The 25,932-nt window shown below is 39.9% G+C and overlaps 1 protein-coding gene across 1 annotated transcript; it reads right to left on the reverse strand.

Moving 5' to 3' along the window:
- Positions 1–13,456: 13,456 nt before the first annotated feature.
- On the reverse strand, positions 13,457–25,243 carry LOC110532461 (dnaJ homolog subfamily C member 11). The gene is made up of 16 exons (XM_021616389.2): positions 25,114–25,243; positions 24,369–24,498; positions 24,133–24,206; positions 23,886–23,987; positions 23,667–23,795; positions 23,426–23,548; positions 23,173–23,246; positions 22,830–23,019; positions 22,632–22,717; positions 22,364–22,480; positions 15,347–15,502; positions 15,034–15,103; positions 14,791–14,848; positions 14,533–14,675; positions 14,103–14,232; positions 13,457–13,953 (listed from the first exon to the last, which is right to left on the reverse strand). Exons 1-16 carry the CDS (start codon positions 25,183–25,185, stop codon positions 13,928–13,930), a joined length of 1,680 nt encoding a protein of 559 aa, XP_021472064.2. The 5' UTR covers positions 25,186–25,243; the 3' UTR covers positions 13,457–13,927.
- Between the last annotated feature and the right edge of the window lie 689 nt (positions 25,244–25,932).

The following is a 25,932-nucleotide window of genomic DNA, read 5'->3' on the forward strand; positions in this document are numbered from 1 at the left end:
AACAAAAATATAACTGTTTGGCCATAATGACCATTGTTATATTTGGAGGAAAAAAGGGGAGGCTTGCAAGCCGGAGAACACCATCCCAACCGTGAAGCACAGGGGTGCTGTGGGGGTGCTTTGCTGCAGGAGGGACTGGCGCACTTCACAAAATAGATGGCACCATGAGAACGGAAAATTATGTGGATATATTGAAGCAATATCTCAAGACATTAGTCAGGAAGTTAAAGCTTGGTCGCAAATGGGTCTTCCAAATGGACAATGACACCAAGCATACTTCCAAAGTTGTGTCAAAGTGGCTCAAGGACAACAAAGTCAGGGTATTGGAGTGGCCATCACAAAGCCCTGACCTCAATCCTATAGAACATTTGTGGGCAGAACTGAAAAAGCGTGTGCGAGCAAGGAGGCTTACAAACTTCACTCAGTTACACCAGCTCTGTCAGGAGGAATGGGCCAAAATTCACCCAACTTATTGTGGGAAGCTTGTGGAAGGCTACCCAAAACGTTTGACCCAAGTCAAACAATTTAAAGGCAATGCTTCCAAATACTAATTGAATGTATGTAAACTTCTGACCCACTGGGAATGTGATGAAATAAATAAAAGCTGAAATAAATCATTCTCTCTACTATTATTCTGACATTTCACATCCTTAAAATAAAGTGGTGATCCTAACTGACCTAAGACAGGGATTTTTTTTACCACGATTAAATGTCAGGAATTGTGAAAAACTGAGTTTAAATGTATTTGGCTAAGGTGTATGTAAACTTCCGACTTCAACTGTACATAAACTATTTACATTGTTAGGAATCCTAAACAAACAAATCAAATTGATTTATAATACAAGTTTGAATTGCCTTTTTGTTTTCCATTTTAGTTGAAGTAGTGCCATATTGTTTAAATTAATTTAGAAAGTGAAAAAAGTTAGGTTTTGAATTAGACCATTTGCATTTGTGAATATGAAATGTACCCTATTTTATTAGCAATTTGATAAAGATTTAGTATATTTAATTAATGTCAGAATTTCTGAAATAAATCATTATATCAAAACCATTAAATTGTACAACTGGTCCTATTTCTTTTTGTAACAGAATTCTGTATGTCAATCCAAAAAAGTCTACTATAAATACAGGCAAAAAACAAATGCAAAATGGGTTGTCTCCTCCATTCCACAGAAATCACATTTATAGTCAATATTCAGCTTGAATCTTTCCAAAACGTGTTTCACAAGATAAATTCTATGTAACATTTTAAATGAAACTTCCTTTACCTTGTTACTGATACAATATTTGTTAGCAATTCTCCATGCTTTCCCCCATTGTATATCACCATAGATATTTGACCAAAATAATCTTGCTGAGGGAATTGTAGTATCACAAACAATATTCCCAATCTGTTTATTACTACATTTATCTTTGATGTTAATATTGCCAATTAATATATTTTCATGTAAATCTATGTTATACATCAACCACAGAGGAATTTTAAAAAGATACAACCCCCCTTGGAATCGCATCAAAAACAATTGCATATTCTTTCGGGGTTATTGGAATTTTAAACGTATCAAGAAATTCCCCATATGAAAGTAGATATCCATCCTCATTCAGTAACTGACCAACCAAAATCATTTTATTCTCAAACCAGTTACGAAAAAAAAGAGACTTATTTTTAAATCGTATATCTTTGTTGTTCCATAGAAAGTATCTGTGAGGGGAAAAATTGTTTATACGCTAACATCCAAGCTAAAATTGCTGCTTATGGATTTTGGCCAATTTTACTGGGATTTTATCGACATCAAAATTACATTGAAGCAAAAATTCTAAACCACCAACAGAGTCAAATAAATACTTCGGGAAGACATTCCAAATACTGTTCTGGTTCTTAATATACTTCAGAATCCAATTTATTTTAAAAGTATTATTTAAGAGTATTGACATCTAAAACCTCAAGACCTCCTTGTTCTTGGGTATTAGTGAGAATATATTTCCGTAGATAGTGAGACTTGTTCCTCCAAATAAAATTATAAAGAATCTTATCTAAGTCCTTTACAATTTTAGGGGATAATTCAAGTGATAATAAGACATAAACTGATCTGGATAACCCTTCAGCTTTGGACAATAAAACCCAACCATATAACAAAATATCTCTCAACAACCAGAGGTTCAATTTCTTCTTTGTTTTCTCAATAATGGGGTTAAAGTTGAATTCACTCCTTTGTTTTTCATCCTTGCATATAACAATTCCAAGATAAGGTTACTTATCTTTAATTGGAATACCATATACTTCCGGTAAAACACAATCCTTGAGTGGAAATAAGACTGATTTATTGATATTCATTTTCAAAACCGAAACTAAGGACCTCATTCCTGTCTCTCAAAAATATGGTATCATCAACCAGTTGACATAGTTTAAATTATTTGCCAAGTGCTGAAACACCTTAAATTCCCTTTCTTGATATGAAGAGCCATAATTTGAGTAACCAATCAAAAATAAAAATTGACTAATTGGGCAGCCCTGCCCAATGCCCAATATTAAATCTTTGAGATGTCTCGTGAGCTAATTTTACAGAGTTGTACTATATAAAGTTTGGACTGCTTTCAAAAAAAGTCACCAAACCCCAAAAAAGGTATATAGCTTTGAACATAAACTCATGTTCTACAGTGTCAAAAGCTTTATAAAAATCAACAAACATAAGAAAACTATCATCAAGGATGAGGTCATTATTGTCAATCATATCTAAGATCAACCTGATGTTATTACTAATGTGTCGACATGCATAAAACCAGATTGTTCTTCATCAATTATATGATGCAAGCCTTGTTTCAGCCTCTTAGCAAATACAGAGGCAAATAATGTCCCATCATTATTCAACAGGCTAATGGATTCCTTCCTTGCTCCCTTGCCCTGCAAGTGAAAATTCGTCAGACGTCATGATACCTCATCAGTTGGGGGCTGAGGGGAGAGGGTGTGTCTGTTATGTGTTTGGAATGCTGCCATAAAGTAGCGCCGCTGTCCAACGGGGTAACCCAGACACGTTACAGGGACTGTAGATTCCGTTTAGAATGATTTTTTACAATTATTTTGGCCAAATTTCATATTCACAAATGTCAATTTACCATCAAAACACCACATTTTATTACCTTGCAAAAATAAATGTAACTATATTTTAAGACAAGTAAATACTCTACCAACAAAAAAAGCTGTTTGAATTCTGTGTATGTCCCTTAAGGTTCTTGTGTAATGTGATATTATACCCCCTAGCCCAAATGTCCTTTGTATATTCTTTATATATACACTTGTGTTCCCCATGTACTTTTTGTATTGATTTGTTGTTAATAAAAATAAATAGTTTTGTCACCAGCATTCTTCTTCTTCAAGGAGGTTTAATGGCGATTGGCATCCAATAAATGTTGCACATCCACCACCTACTAGACTGGGGTACAACTCCCTTATAATATACTTAAAAAATACAGTGCCTTGCGAAAGTATTCGGCCCCCTTGAACTTTGCGACCTTTTGCCACATTTCAGGCTTCAAACATAAAGATATAAAACTGTATTTTTTTTGTGAAGAATCAACAACAAGTGGGACACAATCATGAAGTGGAACAACATTTATTGCATATTTCAAACTTTTTTAACAAATCAAAAACTGAAAAATTGGGCGTGCAAAATTATTCAGCCCCTTTACTTTCAGGGCAGCAAACTCTCTCCAGAAGTTCAGTGAGGATCTCTGAATGATCCAATGTTGACCTAAATGACTAATGATGATAAATACAATCCACCTGTGTGTAATCAAGTCTCCGTATAAATGCACCTGCACTGTGATAGTCTCAGAGGTCCGTTAAAAGCGCAGAGAGCATCATGAAGAACAAGGAACACACCAGGCAGGTCCGAGATACTGTTGTGAAGAAGTTTAAAGCCGGATTTGGATACAAAAAGATTTCCCAAGCTTTAAACATCCCAAGGAGCACTGTGCAAGCGATAATATTGAAATGGAAGGAGTATCAGACCACTGCAAATCTACCAAGACCTGGCCGTCCCTCTAAACTTTCAGCTCATACAAGGAGAAGACTGATCAGAGATGCAGCCAAGAGGCCCATGATCACTCTGGATGAACTGCAGAGATCTACAGCTGAGGTGGGAGACTCTGTCCATAGGACAACAATCAGTCGTATATTGCACAAATCTGGCCTTTATGGAAGAGTGGCAAGAAGAAAGCCATTTCTTAAAGATATCCATAAAAAGTGTTTAAAGTTTGCCACAAGCCACCTGGGAGACACACCAAACATGTGGAAGAAGGTGCTCTGGTCAGATGAAACCAAAATTCAATTTTGGCAACAATGCAAAATGTTATGTTTGGCGTAAAAGCAACACAGCTCATCACCCTGAACACACCATCCCCACTGTCAAACATGGTGGTGGCAGCATCATGGTTTGGGCCTGCTTTTCTTCAGCAGGGACAGGGAAGATGGTTAAAATTGATAGGAAGATGGATGGAGCCAAATACAGGACCATTCTGGAAGAAAACCTGATGGAGTCTGCAAAAGACCTGAGACTGGGACGGAGATTTGTCTTCCAACAAGACAATGATCCAAAACATAAAGCAAAATCTACAATGGAATGGTTCAAAAATAAACATATCCAGGTGTTAGAATGGCCAAGTCAAAGTCCAGACCTGAATCCAATCGAGAATCTGTGGAAAGAACTGAAAACTGCTGTTCACAAATGCTCTCCATCCAACCTCACTGAGCTCGAGCTGTTTTGCAAGGAGGAATGGGAAAAAATGTCAGTCTCTCGATGTGCAAAACTGATAGAGACATACCCCAAGCGACTTACAGCTGTAATCGCAGCAAAAGGTGGCGCTACAAAGTATTAACTTAAGGGGGCTGAATAATTTTGCACGCCCAATTTTTCAGTTTTTGATTTGTTAAAAAGTTTGAAATATCCAATAAATGTCGTTCCACTTCATGATTGTGTCCCACTTGTTGTTGCTTCTTCACAAAAAAATACAGTTTTATATCTTTATGTTTGAAGCCTGAAATGTGGCAAAAGGTCGCAAAGTTCAAGGGGGCCGAATACTTTCGCAAGGCACTGTATGTGCAATTATGTTAGCACAGCTGAAAACTGTTGTTCTGATTAAAGGAGCAATAACACTGGCCTTCTTTAGACTAGTTGAGTATCTGGAGCATCAGCAATTTGGGTTCGATTACATGCTCCAAATAGCCAGAAACAAAGCACTTTCTTCTGAAACTCGTCAGTCTATTCTTGTTCTGAAAAATGACGGCTATTCCATGCGAAAAATTGCCAAGAAACTAAAGATCTCGTACAACGCTGTGTACTACTCCCTTCACAGAACAGTGCAAACTGTCTCTAACCAGAATAGAAAGAGTGGGAGGCCCCGGTGCACAACTGAGCTAGAGGACAAGTACATTAGAGTGTCTAGTTAGAGAAACAGACGCCTCACAAGTCCTCAACTGGCAGCTTCATTAAATTGTACCCACAAAACACCAGTCTCAATGTCACCAGTGAAGAGGCGACTCCCGGGATGCTGGCCTTCTATGCAGAGTTGCAAAGAAAAAGCCATATCTCAGACTGGCCAATAAAAATAAAAGATTAAGATGGGCAAAAGAACACAGGCACTGGACAGAGGAACTCTGCCTAATGGCTCTAATGACTCTGTCTAGTTTGAGATGTTCGACCAGCAGGTGTCTACAAACTTTTGGTCATGTAGTGAAAATGAAGCATCAATGTGATAACAGTTGGGTCTGGTCTGCTTAGTTCATTGACTCCAGAAAAAATGAGGGAGTGGGATGTCTCACTTCTGGGTATGATGGGATAGCAGCATGGGCTGAGTTGTCGAGTCCACGCTGCTGGTGGAATCTGGCCAGTGCTGATGCAAAGAATCTATACGGCCCAGTGTACAGAGCAGAGCTGTGAATATCAGCTGACACATTGACATTGCTTTTCTTGGAAAGCTATTTTGCATATGTTGATCCTCTTCTGAAAACATTGTTTTGAAGATAACTTTTTAATCTATTTTCAAATCTCACCTTGGCCAATAAATGTTAAATATTTAATATGGAAAGCTTTGCAGACCAATCCATCTTGCTGCTAAATCATTATTTTGATATGGTACACTATTCCAAGAGTTTACAGGGACCTTTCTGGACTAACTTTTCATCCTGAATTAACATTTATCAAGGATTCCAAGATACAAAAATAACGTTTTAAAACATTTAATTGAGATGTCAACAAGTTTGGCGCATGCAGGTATTTAAAACCTGACCTGATTTTTGTTCAAAGATATAGACACACACACAGTAAATGTTTGGACACACCTACTCATTCAAGGCCTTTTCTTTACTTTTCCATTTTCTACATTGTACAATAATAGTGAACACATTAAAACTATGAAATAACATATGGAATCATGTAGTAACCAAAAAAGCGTTAAACAAATCTAAATATATTTTATATTCTTCAAAGTAGCCACCCTTTGCCTTGATGACAGCTTTGCACACTCTTGGTATTCTAGCAACCAGCTTCACCTGGAATGCTTTTCCAGCAGCCTTGAAGGAGTTCCCACATTTGCTGGGCACTTGTTGGTTGCTTTTCCTTCACTCTGCGGTCCAACTCATCCCAAACCATCTCAATTGGGTTGAGGTCAGGTGATTGTGGATGCCAGGTCATCTGATGCAGCACTCCATCACTCTCCTTCTTGGTCAAAAAGCCCTTACACAGCCTGAAGGTGTGCTGGGTCACTGTCCTGTTGAAAAACAATGACCATATGGGATGGCGTATTGCTGCAGAATGCTGTGGTAGCCATGCTGGTTAAGTGTGCCTTGAATTCTAAATAAATCACAGACAGTGTCACCAGCAAAGCACCATCACACCTCCTCCTCCATGCTTCATGGTGGGAACCCCACATGCAGAGATCTTCCGTTCACCTACTCTCCGTCTCACAAAGACACGATGGTTGGAACCAAAAATCTCAAATTTGGACTCATCAGACCAAAGGACAGATTTCCACTGGTATAATGTCCATTGCTCGTGTTTCATGGCCTAAGCAAGTCTCTTGTTATTATTGGTGTCCTTTAGTAATGGTTTATTTGCAGTAATTGACCATGAAGGCCTGATTCACACTGTCACCTTTCCTGTGGCGGTCCTCAAGAGAGCCAGTTTCATCAAAGCGCTTGATGGTTTTTGCGACTGCATTTGAAGAAATGTTCAAAGCTCTTAATTTTCCCGGATTGACTGACCTGCATGTCTTAAAGTAATGAGGGACTGTCAATTCTGTTTGATTACTTGAGCTGTTCTTGCCATAATATGGACTTGGACTGTTACCAAATAGGGCTATCTTCTGTATACCAACCCTACCTTGTCACAACACAACTGATTGGCTCAAAAGCTTTAGGAAAGAAATTCCACAAATGTACTTTTAATAAGGCACACCTGTTAATGAAAATGCATTCCAGGTGACTGACTACCTCTTGAAGCTGGTTGAGAGAATGCCAAGTGTGTGCAAAGCAGTGGTATTTCATAGTTCTCATGTCGAAACTATTATTATACAATGTAGAAAATAGCAAAAATAAAGAAAAATCCTGGAATGAGTACGTGTGTCCAAACTTGACTAGTACTGTACAGTTGTGGCCAAAAGTTTTGGGAATGACACAAATATTAATTTCCACAAAGTTTGCTGCGTCAGTGTCTTTAGATATTTTTGTCAGATGTTACTATGCAATACTGAAGTATAATTACAAGCATTTCATAAGTGTCAAAGGCTTTTATTGACAATTACATGAAGTTGATGCAAAGAGTCAATATTTGAAGTGTTGACCCTTCTTTTACAAGACCTCTGCAATCCGGCCTGGCATGCTGTCAATTAACTTCTGGGCCACATCTTGACTGATGGCAGCCCATTCTTGCATAATCAATGCTTGGAGTTTGTCAGAATTTGTGGGTTTTCGTTTGTCCACCCGCCTCTTGAGGATTGACCACAAGTTCTCAATGAGATTAAGGTCTGGGGAGTTTCCTGGCCATGGACCCAAAATATCAATGTTTTGTTCCCCAAGCCACTTAGTTATCACGTTTGCCTTATGGCAAGGCGCTCCGTCATGCTGGAAAATGCATTGTTCGTCACCAAACTGTTCCTGGATGGTTGGGAGAAGTTGCACTCGGAGGATGTGTTGGTACCATTCTTTATTCATGGCTGTGTTCTTAGGCAAAATTGTGAGTGAGCCCACTCCCTTGGCTGAGAAGCAACCCCACACATGAATGGTCTCAGGATGCTTTACTGTTGGCATGACACAGGACTGATGGTAGCGCTCACCTTGTCTTCTCCGGACAAGCTTTTTTCCAGATGCCCCAAACAATCGGAAAGGTGATTCATCAAAGAAAATGACTTTAGAAAATGAAAAGAAAATGACTTCAGCATTCCAATCTCTGTACCTTTTGCAGAATATCAGTCTGTCCCTGATGTTTTTCCTGGAGAGAAGTGACTTCTTTGCTGCCCTTCTTGACACCAGGCCATCCTGGTGGTTTTTGGGGATTCAGTTCATTTGCATGGCAAGGAGGGACTTTGCAATTAATTGCAATTCATCTGATCACTCTTCATAACATTCTGGAGTATATGCAAATTGCCATCATACAAACCGGGGCAGCAGACTTAGTGAAAATTAATTTGTCATTCTCAAAACTTTTGGCCACGACTGTATATACAGTTGAAGTCAGAAGTTTACATACACCTTAGCCAAATACATTTAAACTCAGTTTTTCACAATTCCTGACATTTAATCCTAGTACAAATTCCCTGTCGTAGGCCAGTTAGGATCACCATTTTATTTTAATAATGTGAAATGTCAGAATAATAGTAGAGAGAATGATTTATTTCAGCTTTTATTTCATTCATCACATGCCCAGTGGGTCAGAAGTTTACATACACTCAATTCGTATTTGCTAGCATTGGCTTTAAATTGTTAAACTTGGTTCAAATGTTTTGGGTAGCATTCCACAAGCTTCCCACAATAACTTGGGTGAACTTTGGCCCATTCCTCCTGACAGAGCTGCTGTAACTGAGTCAGGTTTGTAGGCCTCCTTGCTCGCACAAGTTTTTTTTCAGTTCTGCCCACACATTTTCTATAGGATTGAGGTCAGGGCTTTGTGAAGGCCAAAACAATACCTTGACTTTGTTGTCCTTAAGCCATTTTGCCACAACTTTGGAAGTATTCTTGGGGTCATTGTCGATTTGGAAGACCCATTTGTGACCAAGCATTAACTTCCTGACTGATGTCTTGAGATTTTGCTTCAATATATCCACATAATTTTCCTTCTCTCATGAAGCCATCTATTTTGTGAAGTGCACCAGTCCCTCCTGGAAGCAAAGCACCCACATAACATGATGCTGCAACCCCTAGTGCTTCACGGTTGGGATGGTGTTCTTCGGCTAGCCTCCCCTTTTTCCTCCAAACATAATGATGGTCATTATGGCCAAACAGTTATATTTTTGTTTCATTAGACAAGAGGACATTTCTCCAAAAAGTACAATCTTTGTCACCATGTGCAGTTGCAAACCGTAGTCTGGCTTTTTTATGGCGGTTTAGGAGCAGTGGCTTCTTCCTTGCTGAGCGGCCGATATAGGACTCATTTTACTGTGGATATACAGTGGGGCAAAAAAGTATTTAGTCAGCCACCAATTGTGCAAGTTCTCCCACTTAAAAAGATGAGAAAGGCCTGTAATTTTCATCATAGGTACACTTCAACTATGAGAAAAAAAATCCAGAAAATCACATTGTAGGATTTTTAATGAATTTATTTGCAAATTATGGTGGAAATAAGTATTTGGTCAATAACAAAGGTTTATCTCAATACTTTATTATATACCCTTTGTTGGCAATGACAGAGGTCAAACGTTTTCTGTAAGTCTTCACAAGGTTTTCATACACTGTTGCAGGTATTTTGGCCCATTCCTCCATTCTTACGAAGCCACTCCTTCGTTGCCCGGGCGGTGTGTTTGGGATCATTGTCATGCTGAAAGACCCAGCCACGTTTCGTCTTCAATGCCCTTGCTGATGATAGGCTTTGTTACTTTGGTCCCAGCTCTCTGCAGGTCATTCACTAGGTCCCCCCGTGTGGTTCTGGGATTTTTGCTCACCGTTCTTGTGATCCTTTTGACCCCACGGGGTGAGATCTTGCGCGGAGCCCCAGATCGAGGGAGATTATCAGTGGTCTTGTATGTCTTCCATTTCCTAATTGCTCCCACAGTTGATTTCTTCAAACCAAGCTGGTTACCTATTGCAGATTCAGTCTTCCCAGCCTGGTGCAGGTCTACAATTTTGTTTCTGGTGTCCTTTGACAGCTCTTTTGTCTGGGCCATAGTGGAGTTTGGAGTGTGACTGTTTGAGGTTGTGGACAGGTGTCTTTTATACTGATAACAAGTTCAAACAGGTGCCATTAATACAGATAACGAGTGGAGGACAGAGGATCCTCTTAAAGAAGAAGTTACAGGTCTGTGAGAGCCAGAAATCTTGCTTGTTTGTAGGTGACCAAATACTTATTTTCCACCATAATTTGCAAATAAATTCATTAAAAGTCCTACAATGTGATTTTCTGGATTTTTTTTCTAATTTTGTCTGTCATAGTTGAAGTGTACCTATGATGAACTTGCACAATTGGTGGCTGACTAAATACTTTTTTGCCGGCACTGTAGATACTTCTGTACCCGTTTCCTCCAGCATCTTCACAAGGTCCTTTGCTGTTGTTCTGTGATTGATTTGCACATTTCGCACCAAAGTACGTTCATCTCTAGGAAACAGAACGTGTCTCCTTCCTGAGTGGTATGAAGGCTGCGTGGCCCCATGGTGTTTACATTTCCGTACTATTGTTTGTGCAGATGAACATGGTACCTTCAGGCGTTTGGAAATTGCTCCCAAGAATGAACCAGACTTGTGGTCTACAATTATTTTCTGAGGTCTTGGCTGATTTCTTTTAATTTTCCCATGATGTTAAGCAAAGTGGCACTGAGTTTGAAGGTAGGCCTTGAAATAGATCCACAGGTACACCTCCAATTGAGTCAAATTATGTCAATTAGAAGCTTCTAAAGCCATGACGTCATTTTCTAGAATTTTCTGTTTAATGGCAGTCAACTTAGTGTATGTAAACTTCTGACCCACTGGAATTGTGACAGTGAGTTAAGTACAATAATATGTCTGTAAACAGTTGTAAAAATGACTTGTGTCACACACAAAGTAGATGTCCTAACCGACTTTCCAAAACTATATTTTGTTAACAAGAAATTTGTGGAATGGTTGAAAAACAAGTTTTATTGACTCCATCATAAGTGTATATAAACTTCCGACTTCAACTGTATAAATGGCATTTCATGAACACATACATTACCGGTGCAAAGTTTTAGAACACATACTCATTCAAAGGTTGTTCTTTACTTTGACTCTTTTCTACATTGTAGAATAATAGTGAAGACGTCAAAACTATGAAATAACACATGAAATCATATAGTAACGAAAAAAAAGTGTTAAATGAAAATATATTTTAGATTCTTCAAATAGCCAAGCTTTGATGACAGCTTTGCACACTCTTGGCATTCTCTCAACCAGCTTCATGAGGTAGTCACCTGGAGTGCATTTTCATTAACAGGTGTGCCTTAATATAAGTTAATTTGTGGAATTTCTTTCCTTCTTAATGCGTTTGAGCCAATCAGTTGTGTTGTGACAAGGTAGGGTTGGTATACAGAAGATGATCTTTAACAAAATAAGGCTAAGTCCATATTATGGAAAGAACAGCTCAAATAAGCAAAGAGAAACGACAGCCCCTCATTACTTTAAGACATGCAGGTCAGTCAATCCGGAAAATTTCAATAACTTTGAAAATTTCTTCAAATGCAGTCGCAAAAACCATCAAATGTTATGATGAAACTGTCTCTCATGAGGAACGCCACAGGAAAGAAAGACCCAGAGTTACCTCTGCTGCAGAGGATATGTTCATTAGAGTTACCAGCCTCAGAAATTGCAGCCCAAATCAATGCTTCAGAGTTCAAGTAACAGACACCTCAACATCAACTGGTGAGACAGTGTGAATCAGGCCTTCATGTTCAAATTTCTGCAAAGTAACCAATACTAAAGGACACCAATAAGAGACTTGCTTGGGCTAAGAAACACAAGCATTGGACATTAGACCGGTGGAAATTGGAGTCCAAATTTGAGATTTTTGGTTCCAACTGCCTTGTCTTTGTTAGACGCAGTGTGGGTGAACGGATGATTTACGCATGTGTATTTCCCACCATAAAGCATGGAGGAGGTGGTGTTATGGTGCTTTGCTGGTGACACGGTCTGTGATTTACTTAGAATTCAAGGCACACTTAACCAGCATGGCTACCACAGCATTCTGCAGCGATACGCCATCCCATCTGCTTTGCGAGACTATAATTTGTTTTTCAACAGGACAATCAATCAATCAAATGTATTTATAAAGCCCTTCTTACATCAGCTGATGTCACAAAGTGCTGTACAGAAACCCAGCCTCAAACCCCAAACGGCAAGCAATGCAGGTGTAGAAGCACCTCCATTCTGTATAAGGGCTATTTTACCAAGAAAGAGAGTGATGGAGTACTGCATCAGATCACCTGGCCTCCACCATCCCCCGACCTCAACCAAATTGAGATGGTTTGGGATGTGTCGGACCGCAGAGTGAAGGAAAAGCAGCCAGCAAGTGCTCAGCGTATGTGGGATCTCCTTCAAGACTATCAGAATAGCATTCCAGGTGAAGCTGGCTGAGAGAATGACAAAAGTGTGCAATGCTGTCATCAAGGCAAAGGATGGCTATTTGAATAATAACAAATACATTTAGATTTGTTTAACACTTTTTTGGTTACTACATGATTCCATGTGTGTTATTTCATAGTTGAGGGCTTCACTATTATTCTCCAATGTAGAAAATAGTAAAAATAAAGAAAAAAACAATGAATGAATAGGTGTTCTGAAACTTTTGACCGGTAGTGTACTTTTTCTAATATATTCCCATCTGTCAAATTACCCTAAAACTTGGGACTACAGTGAATTAGATCTAAAATGTCAACAATAAACCACTCAAATGACATAACTGATTATAGCCCTACACCTGGTCTGTTATTTTCTGTACTTCTAAGTACAGTATGTCATGTTATCAGAGTGTGATTTTATACTGCATGAGAAGGGAGATAGTCAGCCTTGTACTATTCACTAACCGGTCAGGCACTGGACACCCAGATGTCATCTCCTGACAGTGCAAACCATACAGAAGGTGGGGCACACTTCCAATCATCTTTGGGTTTATCTTTTGACAAATATTTGATCATTTTGTACAAAATGTGCAGACCAATAATCCTTATACTCTTGTATCATTATTTACATTTCAGAAAGCCCATTAGTTTGTTTAATAAAAAATAAAGTTAAAAAATAAACTAAATATTGTGACAAAATATTGTTTCAAGCACAATTTCCCAAATGAGTTATTGCAGCTTGAAAAATATTGACTTTAATAATATGGCATATACAGAGATGCATTCATACCTTCAATAGGGTCACATAGGCACTGCAGTGTTAGTACAGTACAGAGTCAGACATTACAAGCCATACCTGAAAGGGGAGTACTTTAAAGATCCATAGACTACTGTAGGCTGAGGAAAGCGAGATTATGACCATCCCATTTTTAGAGTGAATTTAGACTTTAGACTGAATTTCATTCAAAAGGGCAACCCCTGCGGAGTACATTTCTGACATGTCTCATCGGCATAATTAGATGGACAACATGAAGGTGGATATGCATGACTTTTTAGGGCACAATGAGTAACTCCATGTCTCTACAATACAAGTCTGTCCATCCATGGTCAAAGTTTAACATTGTGTCATGTCCCTTTTGGTCCAGAAAAGAGGCTCCTATGTGTCAGCATCAATCCTGTGAGCTAAGAGGTAAAAAAAAAAAAAAAAGAAATAACAAAACCAAGAACAAATCTATGAAACACATTCAATTGAAAATCTTGAATACAAATACACTGTATTTTAAGAAATGTAACTGATTTAGTTGAGCAGACACATTGATAAGGCTACCTACATTGTTTTGGTATCCTGAGTGCTTCCCCATCAGGGGAGAGAACTTGATGCATCACCCCCCGGAACTGATACAGGACTTTCAGGCTCTTCTCCTCCCCCACACAGGGGTCATAGAACCCAGGTAATCCAGTCTGGGAGAACAACACAATAACATCAGTCATCATCACAGACCTGTTAACACTACTTTCTACGCCTAAGGCGGTTTATAGTTTCAAGGTGAGTTTCTGTAATCACACAATTGCAGTAGCATTAGCAGTACCATGATCAGTATCATACTCTGAAAAATGCTAATCAACACATTACTCAACTGACATTTTACATTCAGTCATGCAAAAACATTTTTTTTTTTTTTTAAAGAGGGAATTTTTGTATTCAGACATTCAGGGCAACCGAGCTATGATAGAGTTAGTCCAGTAACTATAGCTTTATACCTTTGTAGCCTCAGTGAGGATGAGCTTGGAGTCCTTCACCAGGCATTGCAGTGGAACAGACACATCAATGACCTTTGCCCGCTCATGCCTCCGACTATTGTCGGTCACAAACTTGCCAAACCAAGCGTTGAGGATGATGAGACCTGATCCAGGACATAACATCCTGTCAGCATGTTGAGGCAATCAACTAGTTTTATATATTTTCTAATGTTTTCTTATACTGATCATTCTGGTGCTGACAGAAGCCCATTTACTTACCCATTCTGGATTCCTCAGTTTCAATGATCCTGCGCACAGACTCCTGCATTAGCAAAACCTTCAGAAGAGAAGAGAGATGTCAGATTTGCTAAAATTCACACAAAAAAGGAGACCAATAGAGCATCCAGTCCTAGTGTTTTAATCATGTATAAGAAACGTATTTTCTTGACACCAATATACATTATGTACGTCTATGAGGAGAAGTTGTTTCTGTATGTCTATAAGGAGACATCGTGCACTCACAGCAGATTCTGCCTCCTGCTTTTTCCTAGCAATGTCCGAGGCTGAACTCTCCCGGTGCTTCTCTAGGTCCCTATACAGTGGAGAGGAATAACGGAATAATTAGGAGAGCTTCACAAGATTTCATTGCACACAATTTGTTTACTTCTTACTTCTATTAGTAAAGCCAAGCTAGGATGCTGTAAGGCCATCACACACTATCCATTATGTGTTTTAAGTAGGTTGACAGAAAGTAGTACGTACGCATTTTGAGCAATTGAAATACTGTCAGAGTGACACAGACTAACATTAACTGTAGATAAGTGGGCAATCTTACTGTTCCTGCTGGGCACGCACGTACGGCCTTATGATGAGTCTCTGGATAGCGAGGTAGAAGATGAGTGGTCCAACCGTGGCGTAGAACACGGCACTGGGCAGGAGCTGGTCAGTCAGATGGATGGGGAAGAAATATGTCTGGCTGGCACGGTTCAGCCTGCACAAATAAGATGCATCAACAATAACCATGTTTCGATCCAAACATTTTTATGAGAGTTAAATACCTGAATATTAAAAAAAAAGTATAATTTTCGGTAAACTCTAAATGTCGACAGAACCAAATACGCTTGACAGGTGTGGATATTTTTTGGGTTGGTGAAATAGATCATGCAACAAATGGCAGTGTAAATGTTTTCTTGCGCATTTGGTGATAGAAAAAAACAATGTGGCAGTAAACTTGCCGCAGTCACCGTGAGCAATGTTGTGGGGTCCCCCCACTACGACTTGGAAAAACATGTTGAGTTTTAGGCTACATACGAAATAAGTAATAATGAACATCACAGGGTGCTGAAAGTGCATGGTGATGAGCTTAATGCTCCTTTCCAATAAATATTGGGGGTCTTCATTTGTATGTTGGTGACATGATGATAGCTGCTTGGCTGCCAATTGGCAAATGAGCTTGCTGTTATCCATAATCTACCCTCTTCACTGGATCTGCAAACTGTTGGCTAGAGTGCAAGTACCAAGACCAGATTAGACACGTGCTATTTATTGCAGACATTTTGTGCCAAAACCATCAACAGAGTTGGGATGGAAACAGAGAGCACTGTTTTTTATTTGGGCTATGTCATTACGCACAGCCTTTTATTAGCAAATGTATTCCAAATAAAAAAACTGAAATACAACATTTACCTAAATATTCAGACCGTTTACTCAGTACTTTGTTGAAGCACCTTTGGCAGTGATTACAGCCGTGAGTCTTCTTGGATATGACGCGACAAGCTTGGCACACCTGTATTTGGGGAGTTTCTCCCATTCTTCTCTGCAGATCCTCTCAAACTCTGTCAGGTTGCACAGCTATTTTCAGGTCTCTCCAGAGATGTTTGATCGGGTTCAAGTTCGGACTCTGGCTGGGCCACTCAAGGACATTCAGAGACTTGTCTCGAAGACACTCCTGCATTATCTTAGCTGTGTGCTTATAGTCATTGTCCTGTTGAAAGGTGAACATTTGCCCCAGTCTGAGGTCCTGAGCACTCTGGAGCAGGTTTTCATCAAGGATCTCTCTGTACTTCGCTCAGATCATCTTTCCCTCAATCCTGACTAGTCTCCCAGTACCTGAAAACATCCCCAAAGAATGATGTTGCCGCCACCATGCTTCACTGTAGGGATTGTATCGGCCAGGTGATGAGCATGCCTGGTTTCCTCCAGACGTGATGCTTGGCATTCAGGCAAAAGAGTACAATCTTGGGTTCATCAGGCCATAGAATCTTGTTTCTCATGGTCTGAGAGTCTTTTAGGTGTCTTTCGGGAAAATCCAAGTGGGCTGTCATGTGTCTTTTACTGAGGAGTGGCTTCCGTCTGGCCACTACCATAAAAGGCCTAAAGGCTCTCCCATTTCCACAGAGGAACTCTGGAGCTCTGTCAGAGTGACCATTGGGTTTATGGTCACCTCACTGACCAAGACCCTTCTCACACGATGATATACGATCAAGACGATCCTACCAACGGGACATTAAAAACTGTAATATCTAGTGTTTCACTCGTGGCTGAACAACGACAATGGCGGGATTTTCCATGCATCGGCAGGATAGAGAAGCTACGTCTAGTAAGACAAGGAGCGGGGCTGTGTGTCTATTTGTCAATAACAGCTGGCGCGTGATGTCTAATATTAAAGAAGTCTCGAGGTATTGCTTGCCTGAGGTAGAGCACCGTATGATAAGCTGTAGACCACTATCTATATTATTCGCAGCCATCTATTTACCACCAAAAAAACAATGATGGCACTAAGACCTCACTATAGAAGGCCATAAGCAAACAAGAAAACTGCCCATCCAGAAGCGATGCCCCTAGTGCCCGGAGACTTTAATGCAGGTAAACTTAAATCCAGTTTACAAATCTGCATACAAAGCTCAGGCTCAGGCTGCTGCCTACATACAGACTTGAAATAATTGTCCACTTTAATAAATGGAACACTAGTCACTTTTAATGTCACTTTAATAATGTTTACATTTCTTGCATTACTCATCTCATATGTGTATACTGTATTCTATACTATCTACTGTATCTTAGTCTATGCCGCTCTGACATTACTCGTCCATATATTTATATATTCTTAATTCAATTCCTTAGATTTCTGTGTATTAAGTATTTGTTGTGAAATTGTTATATATATATATATATATATATTGCTGCACTGTCGGAACTAGAAGCACAAGCATTTCGCTACACCCGCAATATCATCTGCTAAACATGTGTATGTGACCAATAAAATTGGATCTCTTTCTATCCGAATGCACTGTAAATCATGTTTTTGTTCATATTGAACTATTTATCAATGATTAAACATACCGCAAGTCCTTACGTTTATAAATTGTTTTAAAGTTGGAGTCAACGATATGACGTGGATGCACAAAGTAAGCAGCATAGTGGGTCAATTTACGCAACAACTAAGAGAGTTGGAGTACGAGGCAAAACTTCGGCTGTTTTGTTCCCGTGGTAACCACATTGTAAGAGCGTAAAGTGAACCCGTGCACGAGGTCTTGCACCTCATTCTTCGCAATATCTGCGGTGCTGCTGCGTCATTTAGCTGACTCTACCTAAGTAGTTAGGGCGAGCAAGCAAATACTTCGCCTCCCTCCCAGTAATGAGTGCAAACAGCAGTAACTACACATTTGGAAGCCCTGCCCTTTGTCTGACTCCTGTCCCTCCTATCGCCATGGTACACCTTCCTGAAAACAATGGCACTACACATTGCTTAAACCTTTTCTGCCAGTTCATGTCCTAAAAGACTAGAATGTTCCAATGCGGTTAGCCAAAAAGATTATTCTTCATTCAGATATGTCACATTTCAGGTTAATTTCAGGTTCATCCATAACTTACAGGAATCATTTTCTCTAACTAAATTCATACGATTTCATGAGAAAATGTTTCTGCAATGAGGGTGTGTAATAGGGCGGGGAGATGCCAACCTTCGTTCATAAAATATTGTGATATGCGATGGTATCGCCCCCTATTGGCCAACCAATTTACTTTGTTTATTTTGGGGGACGAATCATAATGAACTGGACGAATCATAATGAAAGCGAATGTTGTTGAAAGCCTGGAGAGAGGCCAAGTGCAGGCACATGTTTTACATTTTCCTTTCTGGTGGAGCTTCAGCATGAAAACAGCTTTGTGCGGCACGCACATGACGGAGCAAAGTGACAGTCAACTGATGAGGAACAGGCTGTCTGGCTGTAGTGAGTTAGGTTATAAATCATGGGCTGGAGAGAAGCAAAGTCTACTGTCTTCAGAATTGGATAATAATTGCTTTATTTGCCTCATCCTCCTCTCTTATTTTTAGAACACAAGGCCCACACTAGATTTTTTTTTGCAAATGTATCAACAGTGCCTTCAGAAAGTATTCATAGCCCTTGACTTATTCCACATTTTGTTGTGTTACAGCCAGAATTCAAAATGGATCATTTAAAAAAGTATCACCCATCTACACACATTATCCCATAATGACAAAGTGAAACTACGTATTTCAACATTTTCCAAATGTATTGAAATACAGAAATCTCATTTACATAAGTAAATGAGTCAATAAGTCAATACATGTTAGAATCACCTTAGGCAGCGATTGTTCTTTCTGGGTAAGTCTAACATGATGACCAGACCGAACGTCTGCATGCGTTGATTTTGTCCCCCCACACCAGACGCGATCAGGACATGTAGGTTGAAATATCAAAATGAACTCTCGACCAATTATTTTAGTTTGGGGACAGGTCGAAAAGCATTAAACATGTTAACAAGCTTGCTGTTGCTAGCCATTTTGTCCTGGTATATAAAAAAAACAGTCTCGTGCACACTGCGCATGTGCACGGGTTCACTTTACACTCTTACAATGTGGTTACCATGGGAACAAAACAGCCAAAGTTTTGCCTCATACTCCAACTCTCTTAGTTGTGTAAATTGACCCACTATTCTGCTTAAACATTGGGTTGTTATTTTACCTGAACTACTCCGACAATGAATCCACAGATAAAAGTGTAAACGTTTGTTTTCTAGTAATCTCTCCCCCTTCAGGCTTCTTCTTCTTCTTTTTTTGGACTGGCACCAACTTTAAAAGGTGCATTACCACAACTGACTGAAGTGTACACCTCAGTTCATCTTTCAATCACCCACGTGGGTATATGCTCCTAAAAACCAATGAGGAGATGGGAGAGGCAGGACTTGCAGCGCGTCGAGTGTCACAAATAGAACCAAGTTCTATTTTAGCACCTGGCCACGCAGACGCTAGCGAGCAGTGTGGGTGGAATGATTGAATAACGTGTACATTTAATTTTGCAACGCTCGCGCACATGACGCGTCCGGTCTGGTCAGCATATAAAAGCTTTGCACACCTGGATTGTACAATATTAGCACATAAAAATTATTCAAGCTTTGTCAAGTTGGTTGTTGATAATTGCTAGACAGTCATTTAAGTCTTGTCAGATTTTCAAGACGATTTAAGTCAAAACTCTAACTAGGCCACTCAGGAACATTCAATGTCATCTTGGTAAGCAACTCCAGTGTATAGTTGGCCTTGGGTTTTAGGTTACTCTCCACCTGAAAGGTAAATTCTGTCTCCAACTGTCTGTTGGAGAGCACTGAACCAGGTTTTCCTCTAGGATTTTGCCTTTGCTTAGCTCTATTCCATGTATGTTTATCCCCAAAAGATTCCCTAGTCCTTGCCAATGACAATCATACCCATAGCACAATGCAGCCACCACAATGCTTAAAAATATGGTACTCAGTGATGTGTTATGTTGGATTTGCCCGAAATGTAATGCTTTGTATTCAGGACATAAAGTTACATTTCTTTGCCATGTTTTGCAGTTTCACTTTAGTGCCGTTTTGCAAACAGGATGTATGATTTGAAACATTTTTATTCTGTACAGGCTTCCTTCTTTTAAATCATTTAGGTTAGTATTGTAGATTAACTATACTGAACAAAAATATAAAACGCAATGTAAAGTGTTGGTCCCATGTTTCATGAGCTGAAATAAAAGATCCCAAACATTTTCCATGTGCACAAAAAGCTTGTGCACAAATTTGTTTACATCCTTGTAAGTGAGCATTTGTCATTTGCCAAGATAATCCATCCATCCGACAGGTGTTACATATCAAGAAGCTGATTAAACAGCATGATTATTAGACAGGAATCGGGATTCGTCGAACCAGGCAATGTTTTTCCACTCCTCAATTGTCCAAAGATGGTGATCGCATGCCCACTGGAGTCGCCTTTTCTTATTTTTAGCTGATAGGAGAGGAACCCAGTATGGTCATCCGCTGCAAAAACACATTTGCCTGTTTGTGGCCCGCCAGTTAGCTTGCCTTTGTCCTTCGACCGCTAATCAATGAGCTGTTTTCCTACACAGGACTGTTGCTGACTGAATGCTTTTTGATTGTTGCACCATTCTCGGTAAACCCTAGACCATGGGGTATTCAACTCTTACCCTACGAGGTCCGAAGCCTGCTGGTTCTGTTCTACCTGAATATTAATTGTACACGCCTGGTGTCCGAGGTCTAATTCAGTCCGTGATTAGAGGGGAACAATGAAAAAATGCAGTGGAACTGGCTTCGAGGTCCAGAGTTGAGTTTGAGGGACCTAGACACCCATGAATCCGACAGAGAGAAACAATATTTTCTGACTGGACATTTTGTGCTCTGTATAGCCTACATTCCTCTCTTGCTTTCTGTATATAACGTTTACTCAAATAGGATAGGCAAAGTAGTCGGAATATCACTCGTATGCTGCCTGACTCCGTTCTTTACTGCACAGCGCCAGTCAAGTTCAAATATGCTAAACCAACGTCTGTCAGATGTCGTTACCATCTATGATGACTGTCAATCATTATTGTTACTAAGTGAAGCTACTGCCTCCTGTCTTTGTCCAACTGTGTTTTGACTGCAGTTACTACGGTTTACCATCAGGCTCAGAGTTCAGAAAACTTTAAAGCCATTTTTCTCAGTTTTACTGTTTGCATAGTTGTAGTGACAGGTTTTGGGGGATATAGAGATATCTATTATTTTAAATAGTAGAAAGTAAACAAGTATTTAATATATTAATAATAATACATAAAAAATCTATTATTTTACAACTATGTGTCCCTAAGTTGTATGTCATTGGTGTTACCACCTTGAAAATCACTAATTAAAAAGATATAAGCATTCACTCCAGTGGCAACCTTGTCAGGGGAGGGGTATATTTGAAAGAAAATTATTAGCTAATCACACTATTTTAGCATGTAATACATTTTAGGATTCCATTGATAATTTGGTGTGTCTAAATGCAAAGTGGCATTGGCATTACTCAAGTTAAATGAAGGGAAATTACATGATCAATGATATCACTTAGGTAAATTGTTTTCAAAGGGTTAATGACCTTAGCTTTGAGCACCTGTGACCTCCATTTTAGAAAATCCTTAATTACCTGAAATGTGTCTCTGGTGTTACAATGATATGATAATGGTACAAATATTTAAAGTCTTTAATCTACCATATTAGCTGATTTAGAAGGGTAAGATATACCAAATACATTTAACTAAAACAATCTGGAAAAATAAAGTAAATATTTTCCAATAAGCCATGCCACCACAATTCAAGAACAACCCAGATGCCTTGTGCCAACAACTACGGTACTGAGATAGTGTGGTTAAAAGGAAAACTTACTAGTAAAAGGCATAAGCTGACGGAAAATGTTGTATAGAGGTGCTGTTTAAGGGAGAGTAAACTATAAAAAGAAAAAGTTGCACAATAATTATGCTCCCAAACATTTAATTAGTATAGCAACCAACGTTTCAGCACACCTAGAAGAAAACTGAGCTATACTTACTTTATCTTGAGGGAGACTCCCTGAGGTACTCCTACACTGACGGTTGCCCCCAGGACACTGTGCCGACTGATCTTCCTCTCTGCACCGTACTCCACCACTGTCCCAAAAAAGCCCGATCTACAAGACAATGACAGACAGTCAGCAAGTCTTCCCATGTTGTCAGTGGCCTGACCTGATGATTTATAATAAACGTTTCAGTTCTAAGATTCAATGGCCTTAATTTACCAAAATAAACTAAGGCTAAAATCGTATCATGATGGGGACATACTTGATTGAGCCCTTGACTTTGGTCTGTTCATCGTCCTGGAACTTGTACTGGTAGCTCATCATCATGAAGGAGTGAGGGATCCCAAGCTGCAGAGGGCCAACAAATACAGTTAGGACAGGAAATAGAGAATACATCCGCAACAGACAGTCCCTTCTTATACTACAATTGCTGTATATAATTATCTTATGCTGTGCTGACCTGCATGGCGAAGGTGAAGTGGCTGGTCTTGGTGTCCCTGACGATGCTGGTGTTCATGGAGGACTGGGTGCCCCAGCGCCATTGCAGGTAACCCATGGTGTTCTTGTCCAGGTGCCGAGCCAGCACCGTGGTGCAACCAGGCCGCACGCCCCGGGATGAGAACTGGAGTCCACACTGAGCAGTCACAAAGCTGGAGAAAAACAACGGTCATTATTCAGTATATGTCTTCAGCCTGGAGAAAAACAACTTTCATTCTACCATATGTCCTTTCTGATTCAACTATAGCCCAAACACAATTTGATGCAGCTTTACAGATTTCAAATGTCCTGGAATCTTGACTTACCAGCGAGCAGTGAGGTTGCGGAATATCTTCATTCCTAAGAGGGGCCCGTGTGAGTCTCCTGCCCCAAACTCTACCTGGGTAGGTACACAAATATATAACCTCTCACATTGGACTACTCAGTGTAAAATAAAACACAAATGTGATAATTGTTTGATTTATGTAGTGTAGGTGTGTGAGCATGTGAAAGCACTAGCTTGCATTGTGTGTGAGTGATATGTAGGTAGAAATTGTAAATGATTAAGTGGTTCCTGACCTCCCCCCATCCCTTAGCAGAGGTGACTCTCCGTAGTGCCAGGTTAATGTTTCCTCCTCCGTTTCCGTTGTGGGTTGACAGGGAGCCAGAGAGAACAGCTGTGTCTGTGGTGGTGAGGGGGGCCTGCAGTAGGTAACAAATAACAATACTCCTGATTATCCAATGTGATGGTCCATCAGCCATACTTTTACCCACTGTGACTTTGCTCCATTTTCAAACCCATTTCAAGATTTTCTATTACCTCTATGGATTGTGATATGTGCATCTTGTTGATCTCAACATGTGGGAAGCCCCCTCCGGGCAAATCCTTGTAATCCTCCTCATAGCGATCAAAGAGGTCTGTGGCATCTACACCCACACTGATCATCCCCTGAATGAGACACCGTCACATCAATAATTGATCATGTAACAGCAGGATTTCAGTCATATAGTTACAAATACATTAGCAACACACACAAACCTTGGGATTGGTCCTCTGCTGTAGTCGCCTCTCCTCCCTCTCTCTCTGCAGACGCTCAAACTCCTCTCGGATCTCTACTGGAGTTCTTTTTCTCTCCACCACCTGGAATCAGTATACCATTTGAGCCATTGCTGCCTGATGATCAGCGACACTCATTACCTTGACAATGAAAATATATAGGACTTTTCCTGCCACAGTACCCTATGTATGTTATAAATACAAGCCAATGAAAAACTGCTGGACTAACCTCCCATCCTTCAACATCCAGCCCTCTCTTGCCATAGATGTCATAGATGGCTCGTAACTGTGGGTCACTTAGGACTACAGCGAGAAACATGCAACTGATCAGTTTCAATGAAAGGTACACATGCATACAATCCTGAGCAGAGAAAATATTAGGTAAGTTGAGCTAAATGTTCAGCTGAAACAGATCATAATCATGATGGTAAATTACATGAAGTCCCAGTCTAGGATTCATCTTACCCTCATAAGCTTGATGCACTAGGTTAAAGAGCTGCTCTGCCTGCCTCTTTAATTCTGGGTCTCTGTGCTTGTCTGGGTGGTAGAGCATGCACAGTCGCCTGTATGATCCCTTCAGCTCCTCCTGTGTCGCCTAATGGACAAACAGAACAAAAAGTGAGAATTTCAACTTACTTGTAAGAAAGTACTAGTTAGTTAATATGATTCCACGCAAGTAGACATATACATCTTTACAAATAGGTTTAAAAGTGACAACACCTAAAATTAGATGTTGCAATTAAGGCCTGACTATGACGGGTGGCAAGCCAAAGCAGCTAGTCTTTGCTTGGCAGAAACAAACTTGCTAGCAATTTGAAAGCTGGCCATTTTCTAGTCTACTCAGAACCAAACCTCTCGTGAACAGTGGCATCCTGACAGTTACTGGATTTGGTTCTAGTGGAGAGTTGGGATGTTTGGCTTCTGGTGCCAGTGGCAGGTAGAATCAGGGCGCATCCTCTTAAATTCTATAAATATTGCCTTAGGCTAGCCACATTTGATAGAAGTTAGGCTAGCCACATTTTACAGAACAGTCCGAAATCAATGATAAGCGAGGGTCAACTGACTTAGCTAGCTAGCTTAGATGGATAGCAAAACGGGAAGCCGCTTCAATTTGTCCCAGAAAACTTTAACAAATTAATCAAACCGACTGTGAAAACACTTCTCAAAACATCCACACAAACACATCCAACAGGATCCAAACATGCACTACCTCTCTTCTGACATTAAGTAAAGAATAGTAATCGTTGTTGTCGATTTCATCGTCTTCTAAGGCCGGCGCCATGTTTACAACCTTTCATCTCCACTTCCGCTATGTCTCTGTGCAACACTTCCGCTCTTGTTGCCACCTTGTGGACTGGATGTCTTTATCAAGCGCGCCTATACATTTTTTTTGACCGCGTCCAAAACCAGCGCACCAGAAATATTAGAAATAACTTTTAATTGCGCAAATTAGGCTATATTAATCAATTTGATCCATAATGTGCCTCAAACGGGTGTTCTAGTTCCTAGTCCTAAGGGAAGATGTTCAGTTAAAAATCGCAACAAAAAATAAATTTGACAACTGTTTGGCAACTGCTTAATAAATAATTGGGTAGGCTTAATGGGCGCAGTGCATCTCTCTCAGCTTGCTTTACAGGTCAGATTTGTGAAAACTCACACTTTGAGTCTGCCTGTCCTTGTTACAATGTTACACAGTTGTTATTAAATGACTCATCCAATTACATCATTCCGTGGGATAATACACTTGATTACAGCTAAATTAAATAATTGGGTAAAGAAAAATATATACCATATTCAGTGCATTGTGCACGTTATGCTTTTTCATTCCTTTTTATATTTTTTTTCGGAATAAAGATTCAATGCCTGTCTTGTACTTCTGAATAGTAAGGATTTTTTCTCCGTGGTATTTTCTCCGTTTGCGATACTGCTGTGCAAGCGTGTAGATAGGGCGCTGCTCTGTGACATCATCCGCCTTCTTGCTGAATGGAGCTGTCTTTTCAGCACCACCTCTCCGTCTGGGCCTGTCTCT

Source organism: Oncorhynchus mykiss, chromosome 9 (assembly GCF_013265735.2).
Source record: "Oncorhynchus mykiss isolate Arlee chromosome 9, USDA_OmykA_1.1, whole genome shotgun sequence".
NCBI lineage: Eukaryota > Metazoa > Chordata > Actinopteri > Salmoniformes > Salmonidae > Oncorhynchus > Oncorhynchus mykiss.

Bases quoted from the DNA above. Each gene is read 5' to 3' on its own strand.
- LOC110532461 (XM_021616389.2), bottom strand. From the start codon at position 25,185: ATGGCGCCGGCCTTAGAAGACGATGAAATCGACAACAACGATTACTAT. The intron at 24,207-24,368 runs GTAAGATGAATC...TTCTCGCTGTAG, and splicing joins AGTGCATCAAGCTTATGAGG to TCCTAAGTGACCCACAGTTA. The intron at 23,247-23,425 runs GTCAGGAACCAC...GTACCTACCCAG, and splicing joins CTGCTAAGGGATGGGGGGAG to GTAGAGTTTGGGGCAGGAGA.